General features: G+C 42.2%; 1 protein-coding gene across 1 annotated transcript in view; it reads right to left on the reverse strand.

Annotated features, from left to right (window-relative positions):
- Positions 1–26,796, reverse strand: part of TMEM50A (transmembrane protein 50A) — a 58,846-nt gene that overhangs the window by 31,343 nt on the left and 707 nt on the right. The window contains exons 2-6 of the mRNA XM_086956409.1: positions 23,895–23,998; positions 17,691–17,803; positions 15,133–15,200; positions 13,247–13,339; positions 10,188–10,254 (exon numbers count right to left, since the gene is read on the reverse strand). Coding sequence (XP_086812535.1) covers positions 10,188–10,254; positions 13,247–13,339; positions 15,133–15,200; positions 17,691–17,803; positions 23,895–23,987 — 434 coding nt within the window. The 5' untranslated portion in view covers positions 23,988–23,998. The remainder of the gene's footprint in view (positions 1–10,187; positions 10,255–13,246; positions 13,340–15,132; positions 15,201–17,690; positions 17,804–23,894; positions 23,999–26,796) is intronic.

The raw sequence follows: 26,796 nt of genomic DNA on the forward strand, positions 1-26,796 counted from the left end.
ATAATCGGCATTGTCATTAACATTGCCAATACACAGCACTCTGCACTCAACAGCACACAATGCTCTGCACACAATGCTCTGCACACTCACTCTGCACACTCACTCTGCACACTCACTCTGCACACTCACTACTCTGCACTCACTACTCTGCACTCACTACTCTGCACTCACTACTCACTACTCTGCACTCACTACTCTGCACTCACTACTCTGCACTCACTACTCTGCACTCACTACTCTGCACTCACTACTCACTACTCTGCACTCACTACTCACTACTCTGCACTCACTACTCACTACTCTGCACTCACTACTCACTACTCACTACTCACTACTCTGCACACTCACTACTCTGCACCCTCACTACTCTGCACCCTCACTACTCTGCACACTCACTACTCTGCACACTCACTACTCTGCACACTCACTACTCTGCACACTCACTACTCTGCACACTCACTACTCTGCACACTCACTACTCTGCACACTCACTACTCTGCACACTCACTACTCTGCACACTCACTACTCTGCACACTCACTACTCTGCACACTCACTACTCTGCACACTCACTACTCTGCACACTCACTACTCTGCACACTCACTACTCTGCACACTCACTACTCTGCACACTCACTACTCTGCACTCACTACTCTGCACTCACTACTCTGCACTCACTACTCTGCACTCACTACTCTGCACTCACTACTCTGCACTCACTACTCTGCACTCACTACTCACTACTCTGCGCTCACTACTCACTACTCTGCGCTCACTACTCTGCACTCACTACTCTGCACTCACTACTCACTACTCTGCACTCACTACTCTGCACTCACTACTCACTGCTCTGCACTCACTACTCACTGCTCTGCACTCACTGCTCTGCACTCACTGCTCTGCACTCACTGCTCTGCACTCACTGCTCTGCACTCACTACTCTGCACTCACTACTCTGCACTCACTACTCACTACTCTCCACTCACTACTCACTACTCTCCACTCACTACTCTGCGCTTCTGTGCAACACTGTAAGACCCCAATAATAGCAAAAGTTTTCGCTTGCACGAAAAACTGTTCTCGTTTTGTCAATGCTTGTTTATTTCTTTGTTTCCTTTTGTTTATGGCCCTCTGTCTGCTCACTGACACTTTCTTTCACAAAAGTAAGAGCGTGCCTGGTTCCATACACGAGGTAATGTCAAACAGCCGACAAATAGTGCCACAATTGTCCTTGACTATGCTCCTCAAAAAATTTAATTTATTTTATAGTGTTCGCTATTACAACATGTAGCCGTGAGGCTAAAGGCGGTTCGATTTTATCTATAGAAGGGCTTGAGCGAGTCTTTAAGGGCCAAAAGTCTTGAAGATAGGATGTGAAAGTTGTCACTTGTGACTCCACACACGACATTTGCTGGTAGATAGCAGTGGGTGCTGCTAGCAGCCATGAAGCCCTCAGTCCCTTCCTTGCAAAGCTTTAGCGAGCGTATGTGGCCAGGAGAGCAGGAGTGCTGCTGCATCGACTCCGGCGTGCGTGTAGCGGTTCATAAATACTGGTAATAAAGGGGAGCATTTGAAGAGGTAAAGAAGCAGCCACCTCACCTATGTGCTTGAAACAGGCAGCATTGTGGTCGAAGCAAGCATTCCCACACAGCTAACACCCACGGATCAGAGCAAAGTGTTTCAGTTATTAAACTTGCATTTCAGTAAAACACAATCAAAAGGCTTTAATGTACATTGTACAATGTCAATAGGTGTGTCACAAAATAAAATAAGGTAGAAAAAACAATTACTATTACAATTTGGTGCATTACAATTAATAGACAGCTGTATTAAAAATGTATTAAAAAATTAATTAGGCAAGCTGCCTTGTAAATACTGGCAATGTAACATGCATTAGTTAAATAGCAATGTCGTTAACATTTTCTGTAAAAAGTATGTGAACAGAATGTGAAACATATTATGCGACTGCTAAAAAAAAACAAGCCTACTCATTTCGCGGCCGCCCCGGAAGTCAGGCACGGTCGCCTGTGACGGGGGCGGGGCCACGTTCACACCGGAAGAGGAGGCAGGCGGAGTCGTAGCATCTCGCGGCCCGGGGCTCCTGTGAGCGGTGTAGAGCCCCGGGGCCGCGCCAGCAGGAGGTTGGGCGCCGCGTGCTGAGGTAAGGTAAGTTCTGGAGCGCGATTGGTGCACTTGTGTGTGTGTGTATGCTCGTGTGTGTGTGTGTATGTATGTGTGCGACGGTGACGGCGGGGGAGGGGGAGGGGGGGCCTCGGTGCACTTGTGTGTGTGCGCGCGTGTGTGTATGAGTCAGGGGTGGTGTCTCTGTATGTATGTATGTGCGTGCGTGCATGGGCGCGTGTGTGTGTGTGTATGCGCATGCGTGTGTGTGTGTATGCGCTTCCCAGGAGACCGCGCCTGGCCACAGCGCGCGTTCCAGTTACAAATCGCCTGGAAGGATGCGCGTGGCCAGGACTGTCTCCTGGGAATGAGAGTCGCTGACAAAAGATCTCGGCGGAGACGCGCTTCCGCGCGTTGACGCCGAGACCTAAAAACGGCATGGTTTTACAGTCATATGCCAAACTGAATTTAATGTCTGGACTTCGGTTATTCAACCAGTCATGGAATTCTTCTAGAGATTGTGGTGTACCATTCCAGATACACCACACATCATCTATATACCTGAGCCATTGCCCAATATGGGCTCTGTACAGGTTGTTGTTATACACGGATTTCTCTTCGTACTGGGCCATGTATAGTATTGCCATCTCCGGTGCGAAGGGACAGCCCATCGCTGATCCGTTGATCTGCAGAAACATTTCTTCATCGAACATGAAAAAGTTCTTTTTTAGAGCAAGTGCTGCAAGATTTACAATCAACTCGGTGGGTACCCTGTGGGGACGGGGTCTGGTGTCAAGATACATTTCAATAACGTCTACTCCATCTTGCTGTGGAATTTGAGTATATAGGGACGAAACGTCCATTGTAACTAGAAGTTGTGAACTCGGATCAAATTCCAGGCCTTCAACCTTGTTTATGAATTCCATCGTATCACGAAGATATGACGGCACTTGGGTGACGAATTCCTTCAAAAAAACAACAACAAACTTGGAAATTGGCTCCAGCACTGAGTCACATCCTGACACTATCGGTCGGCCTGGTGGTGTGTTAGGGTCTTTGTGTACTTTTGGAAGAAAGTATAAATGGGGAATTCGAGGGAATCGTTTGACCAGGAATTCCGCTTCCTTTTGACCAAGTATTCCAATCTCTCTCGCCTCCTTCACCATCCGAGATATTTCATGAGTGATCTCCGCGGTAGGGTCTTGTGTAATGCGGCGATACCAATTTAGATTGTAGACATGGCTCCTGCCTTCCGCTTTGTACAATTCTTTAGACCACAGGACCACTGCCCCGCCTTTGTCCGCCGGTCGGATGACTGCCTCCTGCTGGCTTTTAAGTGCGCATATGGCTTGTCTGTGACCTTTTGAGAGATTAGCTGGTATGAACTGTCTCTTCTTCTCCAACACATTTAGTGAGGATAACACTTTTTTTTCAAAGGTGATGATATTCTTCGCCATGTTGTTGCTCGGAGGACAAAAGGATGATTTATTTCTAAGACCAGAAACCTCTGCTTGTGGCTGGTTCACTGCATCTTTGAAGAACCATCTAAGTCGAATTTTTCTAAAGAATTCAATCACTTCCAATTTCACTTTGGTGAAGTCTATACGTGTGCCAGGTACAAATGAAAGACCCAATTGCAACAATTCTTCTTCGGCTTTGGTAAGAATCTTGTTGGAGATGTTTTTTTTTTTTTTTTAATTTTTGAAAACCTTTATTGTGCATGAAGAAAAAGAACAAATACGGGCCTACAACCATCCGGCCGGCCACGAACACTCAGTTAAGCACTACAGCTTACATTATGGTGACACAGTGCTGCATCAGAACCGCAAAGATTGAAAGGAAGGAAAAAGCTGGAGGATGTCGCAGCACCGTGGCACAGGATGAATAAAGGTTAGATTTTAAAGTTTTTGTTATGCAACTATCGTTCAGGCCGTAGTGTTCCGTACTAGTAAAAATAAAAAATAGAACAAGGTCCATGTAGGTGGGACACGACGTTGGCAACTATATCAAGCAATTCGTATATCAACAATCAAGTCCCCGCCAAGCAGGATGGTGACACAATTTCCATGCTACAGAGTAGCACCTATAACCCAGTCATGTTACCGCTGCCACCCAACACCCAGCACTCCCTAACATGGACAAAAAGGTGAAATAACAGAGAAATAAAACAGGTCCCATAGAAACTAACAAAAAGGAAATATAACCCCCCACCCTACACACATGCAGAGGCTATGGACTACCCCCCCTCAAGCAGCGTGCCTGTCGCCCTATAAACCCGAAATTTAGGAAGAAGAGAAGTCGGAAGAGAGGAGAGGAGACAGCAAGAAATGCCGTAAGAAGGAAAAAGGAGATGGAAAGAAAAAAAAAAAAAGGTGTCACTCTTGACTATAGGGAGGGAGAAAAGGACAAGCTAATCTACCACTCCCAGAAAAGGAGAACGGTGGGGAGGAGCACTGTCAATATCAAGTCACCCGGAGCCCCCCGCCCTGCACCGCCTCCACACAATGTCTAGCAAGAAATTCGGGAGACATAGGAACCAGGATAGGAACAAGACCAGTCACACCCCGGTCTCCGGGTCATCACCTAGCACATAACCACATCAGGTGGGCCAATAATTCCCACCCCCCAGTATAAAGCAAGTCTCATCACATGCGGAGTAAGGCAGTACTGTAATCAAGCAGCATTGCAAAACTGTTGATAGGCACATGTCAGGAAGTCTCTGATGCGCAAAGTGGACCCAGTAGCGTGTCTCCCGAAGTCAATAGCATGAAAGTGTCCCCCATCCCCAGCACTATCCCTGAATCAGATCTTCGTGTACAATACAGAGAGGGGGGAGGGACAGCGTGGGTCAGTGCAGTACACATTAAAGAAGCGTTCCCCCCCGGGTCCCCGCCCGCCCAGCAGTAACGTTACTTAAAAAGGAAGGATCATCCTAGCCCTGGCCGGATTTGAAGCGAACCCCTCTTCCCAGCCCCGTAAAGAAGACCGCCCCAGCCAGAACAAAGGAGTAAAATGGCCGCCCTCGGCAAGAAAAAGGCATCAAAACACAAGATGGACGCTTAGAATCAAACAGAATGGCTGGAACACATAGGAGAGTCACCACCAGGTCCGCCCGGTTCCTCACAAGCCCCTGAGTCAAAGTCTCCCCGTGCTCAGCATAGCCAACGATGGAAAGTAATGGCTCTGTCAGCAGCTTCGGCAACAAAGACCGTGCAACAATGTTTGAAGATGAAGGAGCCCTCAGGATAGGAAACAAAGTAGCACCAGCGCTAGGGGCGAGCAACGAGTCTGCAGAATCTCCACCATGAGAGTGCTGGTTCGATGTACCACCACATAGCAACATTGTTCCAAGTGTAGTATTAGGGGGAGCCAGGTCGACGCTGTGAGGGGAGCTAGCCGTCGATTCACCCCCCAAGCCGAGAGTGATCACCTCCAACTTCGCGCTGAGTGCGCTGGAGCAAGCACGCCATTCCCGCATCAGGTCCGCAAGCGCCCCAGCAACAGAGGCAAGGGTGTAGTGAGGCGGGCGATCTTCAGTGCCCACGGCCCGGGGTCCACCCGGGTTTTCCACGTACCTTCCAGGACAATGCCGGGCGACCCAGTCCGGGGCCGATGTGGAGTCCGCCGATCGTGCAGGGGGAATGGCCGCCATGTTGCAGCTCGGGGCGCTCCGGCCACTCGAACACGGTTCGCGGTGGGGGGTGAGGGTAGAGCCACTCAACGGAATCGGGGCTCCCCAAGTGCGCTCAGCCAGTTACAAAAGCCCCCCTCGCGCAGGCCCAGGCAGGAGAAGTCTCAACGGTGAGCCGCGGCAGCTGGGGTAGCACCGACAGGAATGAGTACAGCGCGGCTCACCTCAGCGTCCCTCGGAGCAGGGATAGCGGCACGGACCCTCAATCGGTCGCGCCGCAATTACTCAGCAAATTTACGGGCTGAGGCGCCAACGAGATGCAGGCGGTCAGACGATGGCAGGCGTACCGGACGTGGGGCTGGTTACAGGAGCTCCGGCCGGGATCGGCCGAGATCAGCCAAGCGGGGTCCGGGTCCGGGACTCTGCTCCGTGCAGCGAGCGATCACTCCAGGGTCCAGAAACACCTCGCGGCGGGCAGGCAGGAACATCGGAGACACATCACCGGCATCAGCGCGCTTCCCTCATATTTCTGCGCTAGGAATATATCAGGCTGGAAATCAGGATATTAGTGCAGAGGTTGCAGTCTCGGGGAGCCGGGCGACTACACGTCCGTCTCGGTCGCCATCTTGGCTCCTCCCCCTTGTTGGAGATGTTAATGATAGAGGAATTTTCTATGACTTGTAGTGCTGCTTGCGCGTGGTCATTTCCCATTGTTGGGGTTTGAATTTGCCCCGCTGTTGTTGTTGGCCTTGTCCTAAAAAAGGCCTCTTCTGTTGGTTCCTATTGGACGATCCTTCTCCTGGATCTGACTCAGCTGATGACTCTGAAGAGGAGGTTTCTGAAAATGTGACAAATCTTTTTTTGGATCTGCCTTGATATGTATTGAGATGTCTGGTGGATTCAGACCGGGTGTAAAAATCTGTGATGTGATGTGTGATGTGTAGAATGGGAAAGACGAGGCCCAGGTCCCTCAAAAGCACAACTGGATGCTCAGGGAGGATATGATAAAAAAGTGTCATTTGATTACAGACCAAGAGGAATGATCATAAAAGATTTCATAACCAGTTAATCAGGAGATGCGCCATAAGACAGCCACTCCCTGCCGGGCTGTGCATGCTGAGAAGCAAAAGTCAGTGAATTCAAGAAGGCTTGTACTCCTGCATCACAGGGCATTCCGTAACAATATGCAAATGAATGACGTAGCAAGATAACCCCCAAGAGCTCAACTAGTCACGGAAAGTGACTTAGTCACAAGAGGAATCCAAGCAGATCTTCATGAGGTGCATCAAGAGCTGAGTATTGGGGGGAGATGGGACATAGAGAGACCGTAACTGGGAAGGAAACCATATCAAATTGAGCTACAATCGAAAGAAAATAGCGAACAGAAACAAAGCAAGGTGCTACGAAGTTCAGAGGGTCCCAAAGGTGTAGACTTAAATGTGGTGAAAAGAACGCCCGTGCAGATTCTTTGTGCTTCATAAAATCATCCTCATCGGAGCTTGCATATTTTCAAGAAAAATGACCCAGACAGTTTTCCCCCATGCCCTAATTTTGTGTGCATTTTTGATAGAGAAGCTGCAAGAATTGGTGACAGGGGAAGCAAAACGCACTGCGAATGGAATAAGCAGAGCATGCAAGAAAACCACATTCACTCTAGGCCAGAAAGGGATCTAACTTTGGCCATTGCTCAGAAGGTCGGATGATATTTGCCTCAGTAATCACAATAGGAGCAATTATATCAGTTGAGGCACAAATTGCAGCCCAAGTGCCATACAGGCGGTATTGACAATACTCAAATTTAACGAGGAAGACCAGCTAATTCACAATAATCAATACTTAAGTGCACTCTAAGCACAGGTTAAAAGCTGCAAAAGAGATAGTTTAAGAGCTGACAAGTATTATAGAAGAGCAGGACGCAGAGTATATCATCTTGGCAGGCGATTTTAATCAACTTTAAAAGATCATCAGGGTAAGGGTACTGTATTTACCAGGATGCAATGGGGTGAAAGAACTGTGCTGGGATGAGAGGCAGTCTGCTCCCTCCCCCCTTGTGCTCAAAAGGCTTCCTTGAGCCAATGAGCTCTCCTGGGATGCACCTGTGTGCCTGTGGAGAGGTACTGTGACCTTTGAAGACTTGGGCACCATTTCAGCAACCCCGGATGACTTTTCTCTGCTTCTTACTACTTTTTGCTCTCTATGGATGACGAGCTAAACCCAGATACACAGGTCTGGAGATAACAGCACTACCTGCACCAACTTTGGTGAAAGACTACAGCAACTTTGAAAGTAAGCGTACTGCATTTACCAGGATGCAATGGGGTGAACTGTGCTGGGATGAGAGGCAGTGTGCTCCCTCCCCCCCCCTGTAATACACTAAATATAAATCTTAAGAAAACAAAAATTATGACAGTACATTTTCATAAGAGGAAAAAGATCAACTGGTACTTGGATGGGCATTGTTTAGACCAGGTTACAACCTAACCCTTGACTCTTTACTACAGTTGATTCGAGCAAAATTACAACCAACGCCAGAGAGAATTAATGCAAGGGAGAGATTCAGCGGCCTTAGATAAAACAATCAACCAACATCTACAGAGCAATTTTCCATCTACTAAACTATGTGTCACCTGCCCAAATACGCTTAGAATTTGGGCTACAAAAACAATTGGTGGAAAGGAGGGGCGCATATATAAAAAAAACTGGCACAAGATTAGAGGTGTCGAAGCAGGACGCCTAAACTCGCACCTTTGGAACGAGCGGTCATGCCGTGGAAAATCACCCACTAGGGAGTACTTGCTTGACTCATTAAAACAACTGGGACTGACCAACCTCTGGGCAACCTCTACAGATCACAAGAGCTTTAAAAAGATTGCAACAAAAGTAACACGAATGGTTACAGAAGATAAGGAAACACTGGCTGAAAGGGCTCATGTCTGGATTGCGCTTAGTGACTACAAAGTTCTTAAACCTCAATTTTATTTAAAAACATGAGGATAAAGGAAAAGTTCCTAAAGCTCCGCTTTGGCATTTTACCAAATCTTCTGCACCTGCTGCCCTGGAAAAGGAGACCAGGAGAGCAGATCCGCCACCTTTGCGAAAAAGGAAATGAGGACCCTGTGCAGATCATCTGCATCTGCCCCAACCTAAAGGACATAGACGCACTTTACTCCGACCAATGTTCAAACAGAGTGGTATTAGGACCTGCAGGCTGGCAGTAAAAGTGTGCTTTAATCCAGTGGAAACGCAGCTAAACTGCAGACTTACAAAATTCTTTGACACAGTGGTAGATAGACTTAAGTGCACATTGCAAGCGGACACTGAATAACAATATAGCTCTGCCATTTTCTTACTGTTACTTAACCTGAAAATCTCCTTTTAGACTACATCTTGAAGCATAGGCACTTTAAATCTGATGAGTTGTAAAAGCCCTAAAATGTGATATTTAATATGATGCCTTTTATGATTGTTTTAATTCTATTTTATCTTGCATCGCATTAAGTGAATGAATTAATGATAAGTGTATGCAACGGTTTTTATTAATCATGCATAATAACAATTAAAAAAAAAACTCTAGGCCATGGTAGTGTTTGTCAAGTGGGGTCTGCAAAAGAATTGAAACAGCAAGTCTTGGTCAGAACAAAGCCATCATTTAAAATAATGAAAAGAGCTTAGCGATGTTTCAAAGAGTGACCATGGGGTAACTTAACTGTCAACCCAGTGTTACAAGACAAATATTGATGAAAGTCTGGAGTCATTACCTGGACTCTCCCTCCAAGAGATACTAAGCTCTTTGCTTACCAGATTGTTTCATTCACCGTTTTCCCCTCTTCTCAGACAACGGAGCAGGGCTATATGTTTCTATAATTTATATTTGTATTGAAATATGCTTTTGTGCATGCTTTTCACCCAAAATAATCCACTATATCTGGCATATACGTAGTATCTCTATTTCATCTCTCCAGAAGTCAAGGATTTACTTACCAAGGAGTGCCATTGCCCCTCTCCCCCAAACACACTCATGCAGGAGCTCCCTTGAGACACTGGCAAACAAAGAGAAAACATGCCCTGCTGCAGATCACTTTCCTTTGGTGTGCTATCAATGTGGCACCTTTCCCAAGCCACAGAGCACATCACCCAAGTGCCTAGGAGAAATGAATCATGTCCTACACAAAAGCATGCATCGGTATGCCAAAAGTATATGTATATTAGAAAACGTTATCAGTTCTTTATACCTACTAAAATGGAACCAAATAGTTCACTTGAACATAGATACGTAGTACAACATTGAGGTTTGGCACAACGAGATGGGGTAATGCTGTTTGGTTTATTTGAGAACAAACATTGTGGTAGTATTTTTCACCTGAAGCTGTAAATAAGAAAGTACAGGGTAAAATCTCAAGATTAACGTAAATGAATGGCAAGAAATTGGACTTACCCAAAAAATATGAATGCATTCTGGAAAAAAACTGCGATTCCGGGATATACCTCTTTTGATTTATCATCTGTATATAAAAACAGGTTATAGTCAAGATTACAAAAATAGACTCAAATAAATGACATTAAGCAATACTGCCCTCTGCAGAAGACCTTGATGGTGCTCAATAACAGGGAAGGGTAATTAACAGTGGTTGACTCTCCGTTACTTCCGGAAAAAAGGCGATTAGTATCTGTAATCCCCACCTCTACAAGCAAGTAAACACAACACTCCCCACCAGTGTCTGCTTTATGATCCTTTACTTCAGTTTTACCAACATCAGGAAGGCTTTAAACACAAAGCAGTAATTTAGATTATTATAATGTATTCTGAATGGTCAACCAATCTCATTATTTGCCAGATGGAGCATACATGGTGGCGATACTTCCTGGACACTTATATACTCAAGAGTCATATTACAGACAAAACTACTTTTAAGAAGGTAAAGGAGGTATTTTTAACATCTGAAGTAAATGCCAGGCAGCCATAAACCTAAATACGTGGCAATTGTGCTTAATAGGCCTAAACCTAGCTTGTTACAAGTGCACAAACTTGATGAAGCTGCTGTTGACGAGGACAGCAGCAATTGTGCATGCAAGAATTTTCTGTAGTGAATTACAACACCAAAAAGGTTAATGTCACTCTAGTTAATCTTCTGAAAGCAAACCGTGGCTGGATGTAATTATGGCCATATGCTTACTCGATTTACATATTCAGGTTTTATCTACCCTCAGTTCCAAATAATGGAAAACTTTCCAACAGTGGCTAAGGGGTAAGCCTTTTATGTTATGGCAACCCTGCTGAGATTTGGAGAGAGCCAGGGGTCTCATGGTTGTAGCCGGTCATCCGGAGTCTTTGGAGTAAAAAAAAAGGATACATAAAGCATGTAGCTATCACCCAGGCACCTGCCTGTTTAACAGGGGTGCCGCTTGACAGGCAATAAGAATTGACAGGCAATAAGAATAGCATAAGTGAAGCATTATTTGTCTGCTTTTAGGAGTCCAACGTAGCAGACAGGGGAATTTCTAGAACATGAAAATGTAAATGGTGGATGTTCACCGCCGCCACCACACCCCTCCTCTTGCAGTATCTCCATGACTACCTTTAGAAGTAGTGCTGGAACAGAGTAGAGCAAGTAAGTGGTTTAGGGGGGCAGGGGGAATGCACATATTTCTAGGTTAGGGCAGATCTCATTGTACCATAGCACCAAAAAATACATTAAGTAATCCTCTTATCAACCTCATCAATGCATACATACCCACTCCTCACTTACCATGTAAAAATAACTGATCGTGTTTCTTGCTTTATCTGCCTCCCCACATACCTTAACGTTGCTCATCTCCACAAAATAATCATTTCCATCCTTTCTCCATACTCGCAGTGAAAATAATTAGTCTTGTTTGCCACAGCCAGTTGAAATTAAAAATATATATCTTTTTTCTCCTGCAAGCCTACCCCAGAAAAGAAAACGCTGCCTCTACTGCCAGAAGCCTGATCTCACCCTCTATCTTCTAGCCTATATCCAAACCGTCTCTCATAAAAAAAAAACATATCTGGTGTATGTTACCACATACCACTCATAGGAAAAATAAAGGTTTTAAACTTTGTTGGATAACAAGTATTGTCACAGCCAAAAGGGTCTCGCCTTTTGGACTAAAATAAAAAAAAAAAGATGAAGAAAAAGCATGATGACACTGTGACTGGCAGCATCATTTCCTAGGCGTGCATATTCATCACCACACATGCATACGAAACGATGTGGGCACCATTTTTGTTTTTCCGTTCCAAGATGAATCATAAAAAAAAAAAATAATAATAGTATTCACTAGCGTGAAAGGCAGTGGATGGATGGAAGCAAATTGCTACCTGGCTCTCCCCCCCAAAAAATATAAATAAATAATATATATATATATATATATATATATATATATATATATATATATATATATATATATATATATATATATATATATATATATATATATATATATATCACAAAGAAGAAGCATTTGGGTAGCAGCAACAGAAAGTAGGTGGGAAGGAGGCAAAAAAGCAGCACAAGAGAGAGGAATTGTGTGTGAGGCAGAAGCACATGAGGAAGAGAGCAACACAGTAGCAAGAGAGTATGGGGGGGGGAGAAGCACACCACAGAGAGAAACCCGCACACAAGGTAAGGGAGCAACATGGGGGTCAGGAGAGAAGCACACATGAGTATCTCCTAAACACTCTAGGACCACAGAATAGAGGTCGTAATCTCTGATCTCGTACCATAAAGAAGTAAATTACCAGGACTAACCAGCTCCAAACGAAAAAAAATGGGTACGTCTACACCACTCGGACAGTGAGTAGATTAGTCTGACCATCATGGGTCACATGCTCCTCTATTCACCATGCAGCAGAAAGCAGCACCCCATACTAGCAGTGAGTGAATAGTCATAGGGCAACCTTGCGAATATAGATATCTCTGCCCCACTTCCCGAGGACTTGAAGGTGGAGACTAGTACTTACTACAGCACTCCTAAACTTTGAGTGAAAGTATTCCAAAGTGGACTGTGGTGAGCGAGGACACTGCAGATCAAATGTTGAGGAGAGGAGGATGGGCATAATGTAAAAGAAGGCAAAAGTATCTCTTATACCGAGTCACTTAAAAAAAGGTGCGTCTTCCTCCATATTTTTCCTACTTTGACCTCCCACCACACATGCTCTTTCCACCCCCACATATCACTAGCAATAACGAATTATTGATTTTATTGGCATTCTGAAAAAATTATGTTAGAAGGTAAATGTGATAGCAAAAAATTAGAGCAAGGTTTATTTTGCGATTTGAAGGCATTTACACACCCAGGCAAGGAAGGGCATTGCGAGAATCCCAGTTTTATCAGTGAATACTAATTCACTTTTACACATATACAGAGTGAAACACCGGGTTTATCTCATTTTCTGATGTAATTATTTGCTGTGAACATAAGCCTAGTTTTTCATTTACTTTTACCACTTGCACTTTGAAACAATGCTCCTACCTTGAACGACATATCCCCCAAAGAGGATCCACATAGAAGCAATCAGGGATCCAAAAGCCAGCATAAAGCCAACAAACAACCAAATGCGGGCACCTGAAAAGTAAAACAAAGTTCTACTAAGTCACTGAATACAAAACAATGAAACCAAAACCAAATGTTATTAATATCATAAGAAAAGTACAGTCTGTAGCAAGCTCTTAATTGAATCTACATGATGGGTCTACTCATGCAAACTATGGGTCTGAAAAATAAAATGTAGTTTTTTTCAAGATAGCATTCCTGAACCAGGTAATTTGTGATTGTGACGGAAAACCCCCAAACACCTTAGAATTTGACATCATCTTCAAACTGTTGTTTAAGACTGCCATGTAAGTTCAGCTCATCATTTGTTTTACTGTCCCTTCCCTTGTGCAGAAACTATCTGAGACTCATGCAAAATATCCAATTTCGAACCCTGGTCCACGTCTCTGTATGACCCTTGCATCGTTCTCATGGTACTATGCAAATAAAGTACTCTCATATCTCTTGCGGTTATACAAAACTGTTTAATAAATAAAGCTACAAAAGAGAAAGTAGCAAAAATAGAGTAATTGTGATGCATTAATCCGTTTTTAAATCATATGATTTGGCTGCTCTGATGCTTAGTAAATATGTTGGCTTCAAGTCAGAGCTATCATGCCTCAGCTTAGAAGTAAAGACTTGCTCGATCAGTAAACTTGCATCAGTAATCTTCAGCAAACATTTGCACAGAATACCACGTTGCTATTTTTAATATTTTTGTAAATCATTTACCTACAAAGTCAGTCTTTACTTTTATGATATATGCCATTGGTACACTAAAACGTACCTAACTTTTTTTTTATTCAAGTACTTCTAAACAGTTTGATTTTAAAGTCTCTGCAACCTGTCAATCGAAGTCTTTGGCAGACCTGAGTAAACCACAACATACTCAATGCTCCATCCCAAAACCAAACATCCTGAAAGTTTAATTTGTTGTGATTTGTAAGAGAATCAGGGTGTGGAGAGTTACATGCTGACCCCTTTGTTAATCTGAGTGGTGAATGAAGAGAGTCAAAAGTTGATCCCCTGAATTTTAGCCTTGTCTGTAGTGTAGGCAGAGGGTCCTACTGAAAAGGGAGAGAAGCGGTATCCTGGTCACCCACAACTAGGATTTCCTTTTAAGATCTGTTTAGGCAGACAGAGCTTTTTCTCGTCCAGAGTCCTACAAGGTCTAGATGTTTGGTGATGATGTTGTTGTCAACCAAATCGTTATCTAGTTGGATGTAGATATCAAGTAGATGCCCATGACATTTAACATTTTTATTTTATTTAACAGGTTCTAATTTTAACTTTATTTCTGATCTTGAGATGGGCAATGGTGGGTGGTTAGCCTGTGGGATCAAAGTCCTCTGACTCACTCATGTAGCATTCATGTATTTTTCAACTGGGCGTTGTATACCACCTGCAGCCAGTGCAGCACTTACAGTCCTGGGTGTCTAGGGGACCTTTTCCTGGCGCCTGTAACCATCATTGTGGCTTGATTTTGCTCTTTTAGGACTGTCAGCATTTTAGCCAAAAGTGTAAGGAATTACAATATACAAGCCTTGATCCAAATGTGGCAAGGACAGGGTTTCTCTTGTTTGAGTTATTAGTGCTGGATGCCACGTATCTATTAATGGGGACTTCAGATTAAGCAAAGAGTGACAGGCTTTCTTATTATGAACCATGTGCTACATCTCTGGAAAGCCAAGTCCTAAGCATGCTTGCAATACATATACATTTGAGTATACAGAACAATAGGTCATGCTGGTGGGATACAAACGAGACACAGAATAAGGAGATAACGCTATTTAGCACTGAAATTAAAGAAATATGTATTGTATTACCTGTTTGGCCTAAGCACCCTTCACTGTAGCTCTCTCCCCGGACTTGCCCGTTAGAAACTGCATTAATCCTGCAAGGGAATGCAAACACACTGATATGTTACTTTTTATGACCAATTAATCTAGCATTGTTCTCACCGGCATTTAACATTAAGACTCTTGAAATGAATCTTCAAGCAGTAAGAGTATGTGGGTTGAGCACTCACTGCTACGACTAGCATGTCATATGCAGGTCACAGGTTTCAATATGGGTAGTGTCAGTTCACCATTATTTCCTCTGATGTCATATACAACGCTGTCCTAACGCCCATTATTAAAGCATCCATGGACAATAACTGTGTTTTTGTTAATGGCCATACTATCTATTATAAATTGGTTTTGGCAGGAATTATAGAAGAGATTCGGTTTGCTGAAACAAAACAACATTTATAAATTTTCATCATTTTTCTTCACCAACTTATTGTCAATTTGTTCCAACGAAATAAGCATGAATAAATAACCTAACTTGGATATAAAACAAAGTTGTCATTAAGTTACCATTAAACATTAGATTGTAACCTCAAAGTGTGCTTATCTACTTAGTACAGCCTTTCTTCCTATGCCATTTCATATCTCTGAGCCATATCAATATCTACATGAACTTGAATTAGCATTTATAATCTCCATCTTTGATGAATTTCACATGCGTTTTCAAAATACAAATAAATATTTTGAATACTGATCCATATCATAAATACATAGGGCAAGTATGTGTTACTTGGTACAGTGTGGCAGCTACACCCTACACGGATCTGACACAACTATCTGCAGATCAGGCGCTGATCGCGTCAATCAGCACCCATTTCCTGGGCTGCCATAGTAGCTTAAAAATCAGAACAAAGAATAAATAACAGTTCTACAACACCATTAAGGTGGAGGTCCTAGGACAGGTCTAGTGACTCAATGAAGCACCAATGAAGATTGATAAAATCACGTATGGTACGATTACTCGTATTTTATCTTGTAGAATACTTAACACACTATTCAAACACACAACCATTCACACACGCTCAGAACACACATATAACTGTACACTGCATTACACAAAAGCTAGGCTTTTCAGAGCACATGCGAAAGTCTGAATGACTGCATGTGCTTTGTTTACAGAGCCCTACGTGGCATTTGAGTTTGGTAAAATTAGTAAAAATGACGCTATTGTGACATTCGAAAAGAAGCCTAATAGTTCTAACTGATATTTTCTGGAACTGATATCAGGAGAGTAATGGCAGCATACTATATTGCATGAATAACTGCTGACATGGGCACGTGCTTGCTGCATTGGTTCCCGCACACTCCTAAAACGAAGGTAACAAGTACATTTCTAGACCTGGGGTTGCTCTTAGCGAAGAGGGATATTACAACACACTGGAAGTCAAGGGGAGGGCCCAGCTTTTCGCGGTGGAAGGCTGAATTAGTTAAATGGGCAGCGAGTGAAAAGTACGGTTTGACTCCAGCAGGCTAGGCGCATAGATAATGAGAAGGCGCTGGAAGCTGCAAAGTTATGGGAGGCCTTGGTTCAGGCCCTGAGAGATCAAGATTCTGAGGCAGAATCTACGCAGCCTTGAAAGGGCTCAAGGGACCGCTCAGAGGTATAGGAATAGTGGAAACCCTCAGTGCAAACATGGTAGACGACCATTATGGAAAATTATATACAGGTTAGGATATGCGATATTGGAGTTATGATGCATAGAGCTGACGGGAAGGGCCTGCTCCAGACTGTACGGAAGCTTGATGATTAAGGCACAGCGGGGTCGGTGGGTGGGATGGGAGGAGGGTGGGAAGTATGTTAATTGTTATTGTAGTTAGTTTAGAGGGCAATGATATACTGCTAAATGTTAAAGCTCGGAACCCTGTTGGAGCGTTGCAAGCTGTACAGGAATGGACTCATTGTCAGATAATCCAACATACATGCGTGGAACATTTATGGAATGGAATTGATAGATATGAGAATTAAGTGCACAGGCCCAGCTGCAATGCGCGTAATTAAGTACATATACTACTGTGTTCATTGAGTGTGGTGGTGTGTGTTGAACAAAAACCCTTAACAAAACCATTAAAAAAAAAAATCATACTATATTGCATGCTCGAAGAAAAGAAGAAAACAGACACACTGGTAGCATAAAAAGTATAAATGCGCCAGTGCCCCAACCAACCATATTATCATATCTCAAGCAGATGAGGAGTTCTGCACCACTACTTAGAAAGCTGGCCAAGTTCTTTATAAGGTCCAGGAACTCTGACATGCCCATATCTCACCACCCTCACTATTCACAAATGCCTCTGTAATATGATATCATACCATGCCAGTCCCTGCTGGAATTACTGACAAAGGCATTAATCGTAATGCTGCTTCTGAATGGTTGTGTGCGGGTGTACTGTTGACGGACACTATAGTATATTATTTAGATCTTATATAAACATTTTAGTCACCACTTTTCAAGAAAATACACATTCAACCATTTTCATAATCATGAGTTTATATGTAATTTTTGAAAAAGGTATGCAGAAAATGTTGAACTTACATTAAAAATGCAACGGTTGCAATAACGCCACATGCATGATACGAGTGATTGAATCGTTCCATGTCTGGATATTTAACAGCTGCATCTATGATAATCCACCATCCTGTAAAAAACTGTTTAGATACATAATGTGAAACTCCACACACTACAAAATGCACTGTGAACACATTAATTACAAAGTCTGCATGAAGTCTTCCTAATTAGGGGCACATCTGGTTTTCAATTTGGATCATGGTACTGAATTTTGGGCCGAAACATTTGTATAGCTGAACTATACGGCACTAATAAAGCAGAAAGGCCCACTATTCTCAAATAATTCACAGTTTTTCTCACCTAAGAACTCAGTCCTTTAGGGGTAACAGACACAGTAAGTAAGAAAGTAAAGTTTATTGCAGTTACGTAAAACCATTAGAAATCAAGGGGTCATCACACTCCCCTTGATGTACACCATCTCTGACCAGCATAGTTTATTCAATGACCTGCTCATTGCTACGCAAAATGACTAAAAGAGGTTGACAAAAGCATTCCAATTTTGTATTTGTTTGGTTTTTTAGTCAAAATTCCAACCGTACTTAATGTGGAGAGCTTGACTTGGGCATGCGAAAGATGGTTTTGCACACTTTTGTTTGTATCACATTCAAAACTGATACTTCCTTCACATGCACTATTCCATATGCCAAAGCAGGTAGAAGCTTGGCTTCCATTACTTTTGAAAGATGGTTATGTGACAAGCAACTGAGATGTTTTTGTAACCACTAAAATGCATACATTTAAGACTGCACCTTATTTAATATGTAGGGAAGCAAGGTGCGTTTTAAAAGAGAACTGACTTTCCATATGGATCCCAAGATATATGTAAACTGTTGCTACTTCCATGCTTTTGTCCTTTGCTCACCATGAGAATGACTTGAAGTTTCTGTCTACTAGGCAAACTATTTTTGTTTTGTTTAAATTAATCTTTAACCCCCTCATGTTCATTATATTTGACCAATGCATTTATTGTCGTTTGAAGCCCAATAGGTGTCTGACTTAGTAAGACTTGATAATCTACATATTGTAGGTACCGATTATTACTGTTTCGAATTTTGGGTAAAATCCCTTGCCTTATGCCAGATGTTGGTTCAGATCGGCCAGGTATAAATTGAACAGGGTGGGGGCTAGAACATAGACCCGTTTTAATCCATGACTTGTAGGTATTTTGGCTGTTACTTTACACCTATTTCCGATCTTAACCTGTGTGCATGTTTCACAATACAGGGTGATAATTTGATTAAGCAATTTGCCCGGGAGAACCTATCCTGCAAGTGTTGTCCAGAGGTGTCCAAGTGGCACTCTATCAAAGGCAGCCTTGAGATGTACAAAGCAGGCAGATAGGTGACATTTTCTGTTCATATACTCAGTACTAATGAGTTTGTGATTGTCCCCATACCTGCTCTAAAACTGGTTTGATGTTTTGGAATTCGCTGCTTCATCAGCCCAGGCTTGGAGCTCTTCATATAGATATGAGCCGTACAAATTGGCATCAACATCGGTCAGTGCGATTAACCTATAGTTCAAAGATGAAAGTTGGCAGCCATTTTTGTATATGGGAAGAAGGAAGCTCCCTTTCCAAGATGTGGAGATCTTATATGTACTGTAAATCAGACTGAACAATTTTGTTAAATATTTGGACCAGAATTCTATGTCATATTTAAAGAGAGCATTTGAAAGGACATTTGGGCATGGTGCCCTCATCTGCTTTCTGCTTCTTCAGTATTTTTTCCAAACGTTTGCCATCAATTAGGTGTGCATCATTATTTTTAAATGGTGTAGTCTGTGCATTCGCTTTGTCAACGATCTTTGTATAGTTTGCTGTTCCTTCTATGTCCTCCTGAGGACTGGTCTCCACTCCTTTTTCTGCATCTGTATGTTTTTCTTCTCCCGCTATGGCATGTACATTTTGCGAATATGTGACTTTCAGTCTTACTCTGAGATCCCTGCATAGTAATGACAGTCTGCGCCCTGGCTGAGCCGGTTTATCAGCCCCCAGAATTCTCTGCTGTTTTTGGACTTGTTAGACTGCAAGAACTTATTCCATGTATCTTCTTGCTCTGCCTTTTTTGCTTTCCAACATTCTTTTTTGTACAAGGCTTTCTTCTGCCGAAGTTCACATTAATCACTTTCATGTCCCTGCTTAGCCTGCGCGGTAATTGTTCTTACTTCCTTACCCATTTGCTTTTTCAAGTCTCACAGCTCCTTTGTATACCAGCTCTCCCCTTAAAATCCGCCCTACACCTGCCCCTCTGCATTTTATACTCGAGTGTGCACCATTGCCATTATTTGCTCTCAATTCTCACGATGCCATTTTAGCTGTTTTCTATTGTAACCTTCAGGCAACAATGCTAATCCTTTTGTTTTGGTCAGTTCTCGTAGCGTTAGCTCGATTTTTAATGTTTGCGGAAAGTGGACGTTTTAAGGCCAGGGGCTGAATTGAAAATATTTGACCAATGATGAATGCATAGCCTTTGATTGAGCACGTCCTGCCACTTACGTAGGTTATGGATGCAGACTAATCCCCCTTTACCACTCCATTTTTAGATCTTGAGCTTCTAGCTTCTGTCGCAAGTTTAAATCTGAAACTTGGCTGACGGAATTTGTATCTTTTCTGACTGTGAATGTGGCACTACCAGGCTTTTGTATGAATTTGAAACTAAAGTCCCCTGTGAATATAAAAACATATTCTAGTGTAGGTTTTGCAATTTTGTTTTTAACCTACCACGGTGGTGCTCCTTTCAGCTTCCTTAGATTTACTTGGGTGGATGTAAACATTTAGGAGGAGTAATGCTTTTCATCCCTTTATGATTATTTTTATTGCTTGCAGCCACTTTATTTTCTTGTGTACAGCTGTATTTTGTTAAAGTGAGCGTTGAAAGACCTGCCTTACTATGACCATAAACGTGACTACCTTACTGCTGGAGTATGATGTTCTGTGTACTTTATTACAGAGGTTGGGTTCAGATTCGATATTTCTTGTAGTAAACAGATATCGAAATTCCTAAAGGATATCCCTTGTATAGGTGTCATAGTGCATCTTACCAAAACCATGTACATTCCATGAGCACATGTTGATGACGTTTCTTTGGAGAGACTTTCTGGTCATCCGGGACAGCCAGAACCATTCTTGCGTTTTGTCACTTGTAGCTAGGGTTTGCCCCTTTCTTTATTGAGCTCATTTTATTGCTTTTACCATCATTACATTTTGCATGTTAGTGGATGGGAATTTGGGGTCCAGGACTCCCCTCAAGGTTATGGGTCTGTTGATTGAAGTGTTTTCCTGAATCTCCTATGAATTTAAATTTGATATGGTGGTCTTAACTGGGAGCAGTGTCCGTGGATATCGTAATGGCTCGAGCCTACGTATTTCAATCCCCCATTGTTGGAAACTCTCTAGAGGACTGAACACTTCTCTAGCAATCTCTCTTTTGACCAAATCAGCCAGACCCGTTTAATTAGATAAAAAGACAGTTTACTTTTTGCTGTAAGATTTTGAAAACATATTTTCACCAGATAAATGTTTTTGATGTCATCCTTCTTCAAAAACAAAACCAAAAGATGATGCAGACCTACTGAATGTTTACTTAAAATACAGCAGAAGCAGACACATAACAAATGCCAGTCAACACTACCTCTCCCATTGCTTCAATACCTACTTTTATTCTTTTTATTAATTCTGATTTAGGAGTCAATTTCTCAAAATAAAAAATCATGTGCATTTCAGTGAGGCCAACCAAGAATCACCTTTCAGCCTGGAGAAGAGACAGGATTAATTGTCTTCATGCTAGTATCTACTCCTCTACTGGCAACTCGGCTCAACAGGTGATGGCACAAGAAAAAAATAAGAACCTATGGAAAAATGCCTCTGGCCATTTTAAATTACAAACACGGCGGTCCAAACATCAAACACCTAATACCACAGAAAGGTTAAAGAGGCTTCTGCCTTTCAGGTAGTGGAGAATGATTACTAAAATGCCCATGGTCAGCTCTCCAGAAGCACTGCTCATACTTTGGTGAGGACGGAACTGGATTTAGAGGCTTAGAATACAACTCTAAATGGAAGCCTTTGTATTACTATCTTAGACCATCCCATGGCAAGAGTGGCTGCCTATGACGACTGGCTCTTAAGAAAATATTGAGTCTGGAGCAACTACAGCAGTCATGAAAGATCGGATCTGCAGGAGGAAAATTCACAGAAGTTGGCCTCTACACACTCAGGCAAGCAGCTCCTTGTGGGCACACCATGGGCCTGATTCACATAATTAACTTAAGACAAAATCCTAAACTTACTACTTTTGGTATTCACAGAATGTACTTACTACTTTTGGTATTCACAGAATGCACTTACTACTTTTGGTATTCACAGAATGGATTTACGACTACTAACTTTACGTCGGCACTCGGGCCGGAGCTTCCGGCTTGGAGGGGTGGCTCCCGGCCCAGAGACGGAGCTTACAGCCCAGAGGCGGAGCTTCCGGCTCGGAGGCGGAGCTTCCGGTTTGGAGGTGGGGATTTAGCCATGGCTGATATCTCCACCTCTGGGCCGGAAGCTCCTTCTCCGGGCCGGAATTTCCAGACCGAGTGCGGACATGAAGTTAGTAGTCGTACATCCATTCTGTGAATACCAAAAGTAGTAAGTGCCTTCTGTGAATACCAAAAGTAGTAAGTTCAGGATTTTGTCTTAAGTTAGGTCAGTGAATCGGGCCCCATGAAACAACACCACTAAGACAGGGATAATTCTTTCAAAAAGTAAGGTAAATACTTTTCGACTGCCTAAGAGTACCCAGTTACCTGACCGGCTGAGTGTGTCAATACTATACAGGGGAGCTGGTTTCCCCTATTTAAACCTTTTACTTAAAGGCAAGGTTCAATGTGCATTAAGGTAGGGAAGACATGTGAAAGTAAACTCTGGAACAACCTGAATAAGAAACCTATGAGTTTTATAACTTGGAGATAGAGTATTCATTCTATATTTTGTTTACGTGCCCTTTGTGAGTAAGCCTAAGTGCATACTGGCATTCATTAACTCTAAGCATTAGAGCTGATATGTCCTCCATTCTCATAATTTCTATATCTACCTAGTTGAACAGGTTCCTACTTACATTAATATACTGATGAGTAAAAGGAATTAAATCAGAGGGATTTTCTGAAATATAAATGAGAGCGCAAGTCTATTTTAAGCAGAATACGAGACTAAAAAGGATGAACTGATTTGGGAGCAACTGAAATTCATCTGGTCTCTGCATTTGTAGGAGGTTGGATGAAGAAATCTTTATTCATTTTATTTCAATTTTAAATGTATGCATTTTGTTTCTCCTCGGCAGATCCATGGGGCAAGATTTTTTGTGATTATCTATGTGGCAATTTTGCTAAAAACAGGAATCTAAATACAGACTTTTTGACTGACATCGCAACCTCTATGTGACACACCCTTTTCTTTTCCTCTTCCTTGAGCACTAGCACAGATGTATGCGTGCAAAAAGGGTGTAGGTGTTGTTGCACAGACATGTGTATTTACGTTAGTAAATAATGTAACCGTTATGATTCTCTGAATCAACACCTTCATTTTCATTCCCTGACCCAACTTTTGAGTACTATGTTGCACCTAGGTGCCGAAAAAATTACTGAAATTGGTGCAAAGTCATATTAAACGTCTCTGTTCAATGTTTTGATCAACATATTTTGGTAGTACTGCTTTCTGGAGATCTGGCTGGAAACTCATTGCACTCTGCATTTCTATAGATTTTTCTGTGTACTGATCTATTTTTGGCACCATCATTTTTAAACAATAATAATTTAATGCAAGCAAAAGCCTATTCGCAAACGTATAAATGGAATTAAAAGGTAGAAGCAGAGTATCCCTGGAACAGTCAGTGCATGGCCCAGTTAAATTGAAGAGCAATAGGTTCCTCTACTTTTTACGAAGTCGTTGTGAGTTGATAAAACGTGCCTTCAATATATTATCCAATATTAGGTTCGATCTTTACTATTTAGCTACGGACCAAATTGTATTTAAAAACATGCATACTCCCTGAACTATTCAAAAGGTATACTAAACGTGAAAACAAACATAGGGTGTACAAAATAATGAAAGTCTGGCATCACAATGTTTGGACTCCAAATTAATGGAATGACTGAAACAAACAATACGAATTCAAATGTGTGTCATACCAAGACTCCAGCAGCTATGGATGCAACAGTGTTCCGTTTCTCACTCCAGTCTATACATTCGGCGCAGCTCATTCGATCCAAAAAACCCGACATTTTTGGGTTTCCTGTTAAAAGAGAAAACTTGCTTTTACAAAAATGTATTTAGTTTTATCGTTTTTTTAGGTATACAGGTGACATACACCTGTGTAACTATATGTGCTCTAAAATAATGTAAATGACCAGCCAAGCAGGCGTGGTAGAGTAATTATTTAAAAGCTAAAATACCATCAAGGAGCAGGTGTAAAAATACCAAACACTCTTTTTCAGGGCTCACAGAAAAGGGGATTTTGATACAGACATAATAGGAGTTGGTTTAAGGCCATGCAGTGTTAATCTGATCAGTGGTAATAAAGTTGCACAGATCATGCGTTAGTGAAACTGGAGAAGTATCAAAACCAATTTCCACACTGTTCAATTATGAAAAATTCTACATCTTAAACTGTCTGATAATAGAGCATCTTTTGTTGGTGCTTGTGTCCGTTCTCATCACGACAGTTTATATCTATGGATAACAAAAGAACGTAGGTCACAACAGATTTCGAAAGAAGATTGATCATTAACCTAAAGAGATAAGGCCATGTTTCTGAAGCCTCATCTAATCTTGATGCGCAGGGTGCTCGCTAGTTATACACCTACATATTTATGTCAATTTTGTTACCTCTATAGTCTTCTGGCACAGGAGTGCTACAGCCAGTTTGTGATAAATATGGATGGATGGGAGTGAGGAGATTTTCCACCTTGGCTTCAAAATTATGGAATTCTTTCCCAGCTTCATTTACAATAGAACTCACATCAGAGGTTTCGGAATCTAATGAACACTGATTTGTTGTCTTAATATCTGGGATCTGCTATCGGGCCCCTACAGATGCTCTGGTATATTAGCGTACTAATCACATTTCTTACTAAAAGTGATGGCATCACCGATGCCACTGCTCAGATTATTAGTAATGACACCTGCCACATCAGAAGACATCAGCCAATACCCCTAAAACAAGGTTTAAATTGGGAGTATTCATGCAATAGACATGACAGTTTTAATGAGGAAGACGACACCCTCTCAGTGGGATTTTCTGGTGACAACACCTGCCTGAGCATGTTATAGATACTTTATGGCTTGCAGTATTTTGTAGGCAAACATAAAATACAAAATTACTTTTACACTTCAATGTTTCAGTTCTTTACATGTCTTAGAATACAGACATAATCTAGACCTATTGCTCAGCTGGGTATTGTCATGTTTTAAAAAAAATACCGCCAGACTTTTGATTACGAACTGCGTAGGTGCTTTAAGCAAGGACACCAATTGATGATTATAGACCAGCTTTTTATTTTAATTATAATCTGAACTATTGTAAGCATACTATCAATTTTCTCTCCCATAAATTAATGAGCTTTCACTGCAATATGTAGCGTTACTTGCAATATTGGTGCACTGAACTACATAATATCAAGCCACACACAAATCTACCTTTGCTGCAGTCTTTTCATCCTTTTGAAAAGACAAGCAAGCTGTTTGTAAGAAGGAGACTATATATATATATATATATATATATATATATATATATATATATATATATATCCAAGTTTCACAATGCCCAAGCTTTAGGACGCACTCTCCATCAAACTCAAGAGGCAGCAGCGCAGTCTGCGGCTTCACTGGTAAATTACAGTGCCTTGCGCGTTTCAGATTCTCACATCCTTGATCACAGGCACAAGCAGCAGTTAGTAGAAATGGCGTAAGACTACCGATCACTTTATCAGTTCCTTTAATCACTCACAGGTGGAGCATCACATGACATCACAGTGTGCATTCTGTAATCAGTAGTCATTTACATAAGCCATAGTTCATAATAAAACTTGCTGCCGCTTATAAATTTCAAAGTTCAATACAGCCATTAGTGGGCCCCACGTGAGCCGTGTCGTGCGATGCTTCAAATTCCTTGCCATAATGATGGACCAAACATGGCTCTCCAAATAGGATACGCTCAGTCCAGCGCATGGTGCAGTCGTCAAGGCTGGGTATCCGTGTTTAACATCCAAGTTTCATAATGCCCAAGCTTTAGGACGCATTCTCCATCAAACTCAAGAGGCAGCAGCGCAGTCTGCGGCTTCACCGGTAAATTACAGTGCCTTATGCGTTTCAGATTAACTCACATCCTTGATCACAGGCATAAGCAGCAGTTAGTAGAAATGGCGTAAGACTACCGATCACTTTATCAGTTCCTTTAATCACTCACAGGTGGAGCATCACATGACATCACAGTGTGCATTCTGGGATCAGTAGTCATTTACATAAGCCATAGTTCATAATAAAACTTGCTGCCGCTTATAAATTTCAAAGTTCAATACAGCCATTAGTGGGCTCCACGTGAGCCGTGTCGTGTGCTGCTTCAAATTCCTTGCCATAATGATGAACCAAACATGGTTCTCCAAATAGGGTGCCCACAGGTACGCTCAGTCCAGTGCATGGTGCAGTCCTCACGGCTGGGTAGCCGTGTTTAACATCCGGCTATCGGACAATGCCTTGGGCATTGTGAACATTGAGATATATATATATATATATAATATTAATATATATATATAATACTAATATATATATATATATATTAGTTTTTTAAAGGTTGATACACTTCTTAATCTTAATTTGCTGGCTTGCTTCTCACATTTCACAAAAAACAGACGGGGAGACAGAAAGTGAGTTTGTGTAAGGGAAAATGTTCACGAAAAAAAGCAGTTTGGAAAAAAAAAGACGGGCATGTCAGTTAACATGTAAGGTGTGTTACCTTTGCCCGATATTTATCCCTTAAGGAAATAGTTGAAGCACTGATAATGGATGCGGCATAACTAGGAAGCTGCTACAATC

This window comes from Lissotriton vulgaris, chromosome 2_1 (genome assembly GCF_964263255.1).
Source record: "Lissotriton vulgaris chromosome 2_1, aLisVul1.2, whole genome shotgun sequence".
In the NCBI taxonomy this organism is placed as follows: domain Eukaryota; kingdom Metazoa; phylum Chordata; class Amphibia; order Caudata; family Salamandridae; genus Lissotriton; species Lissotriton vulgaris.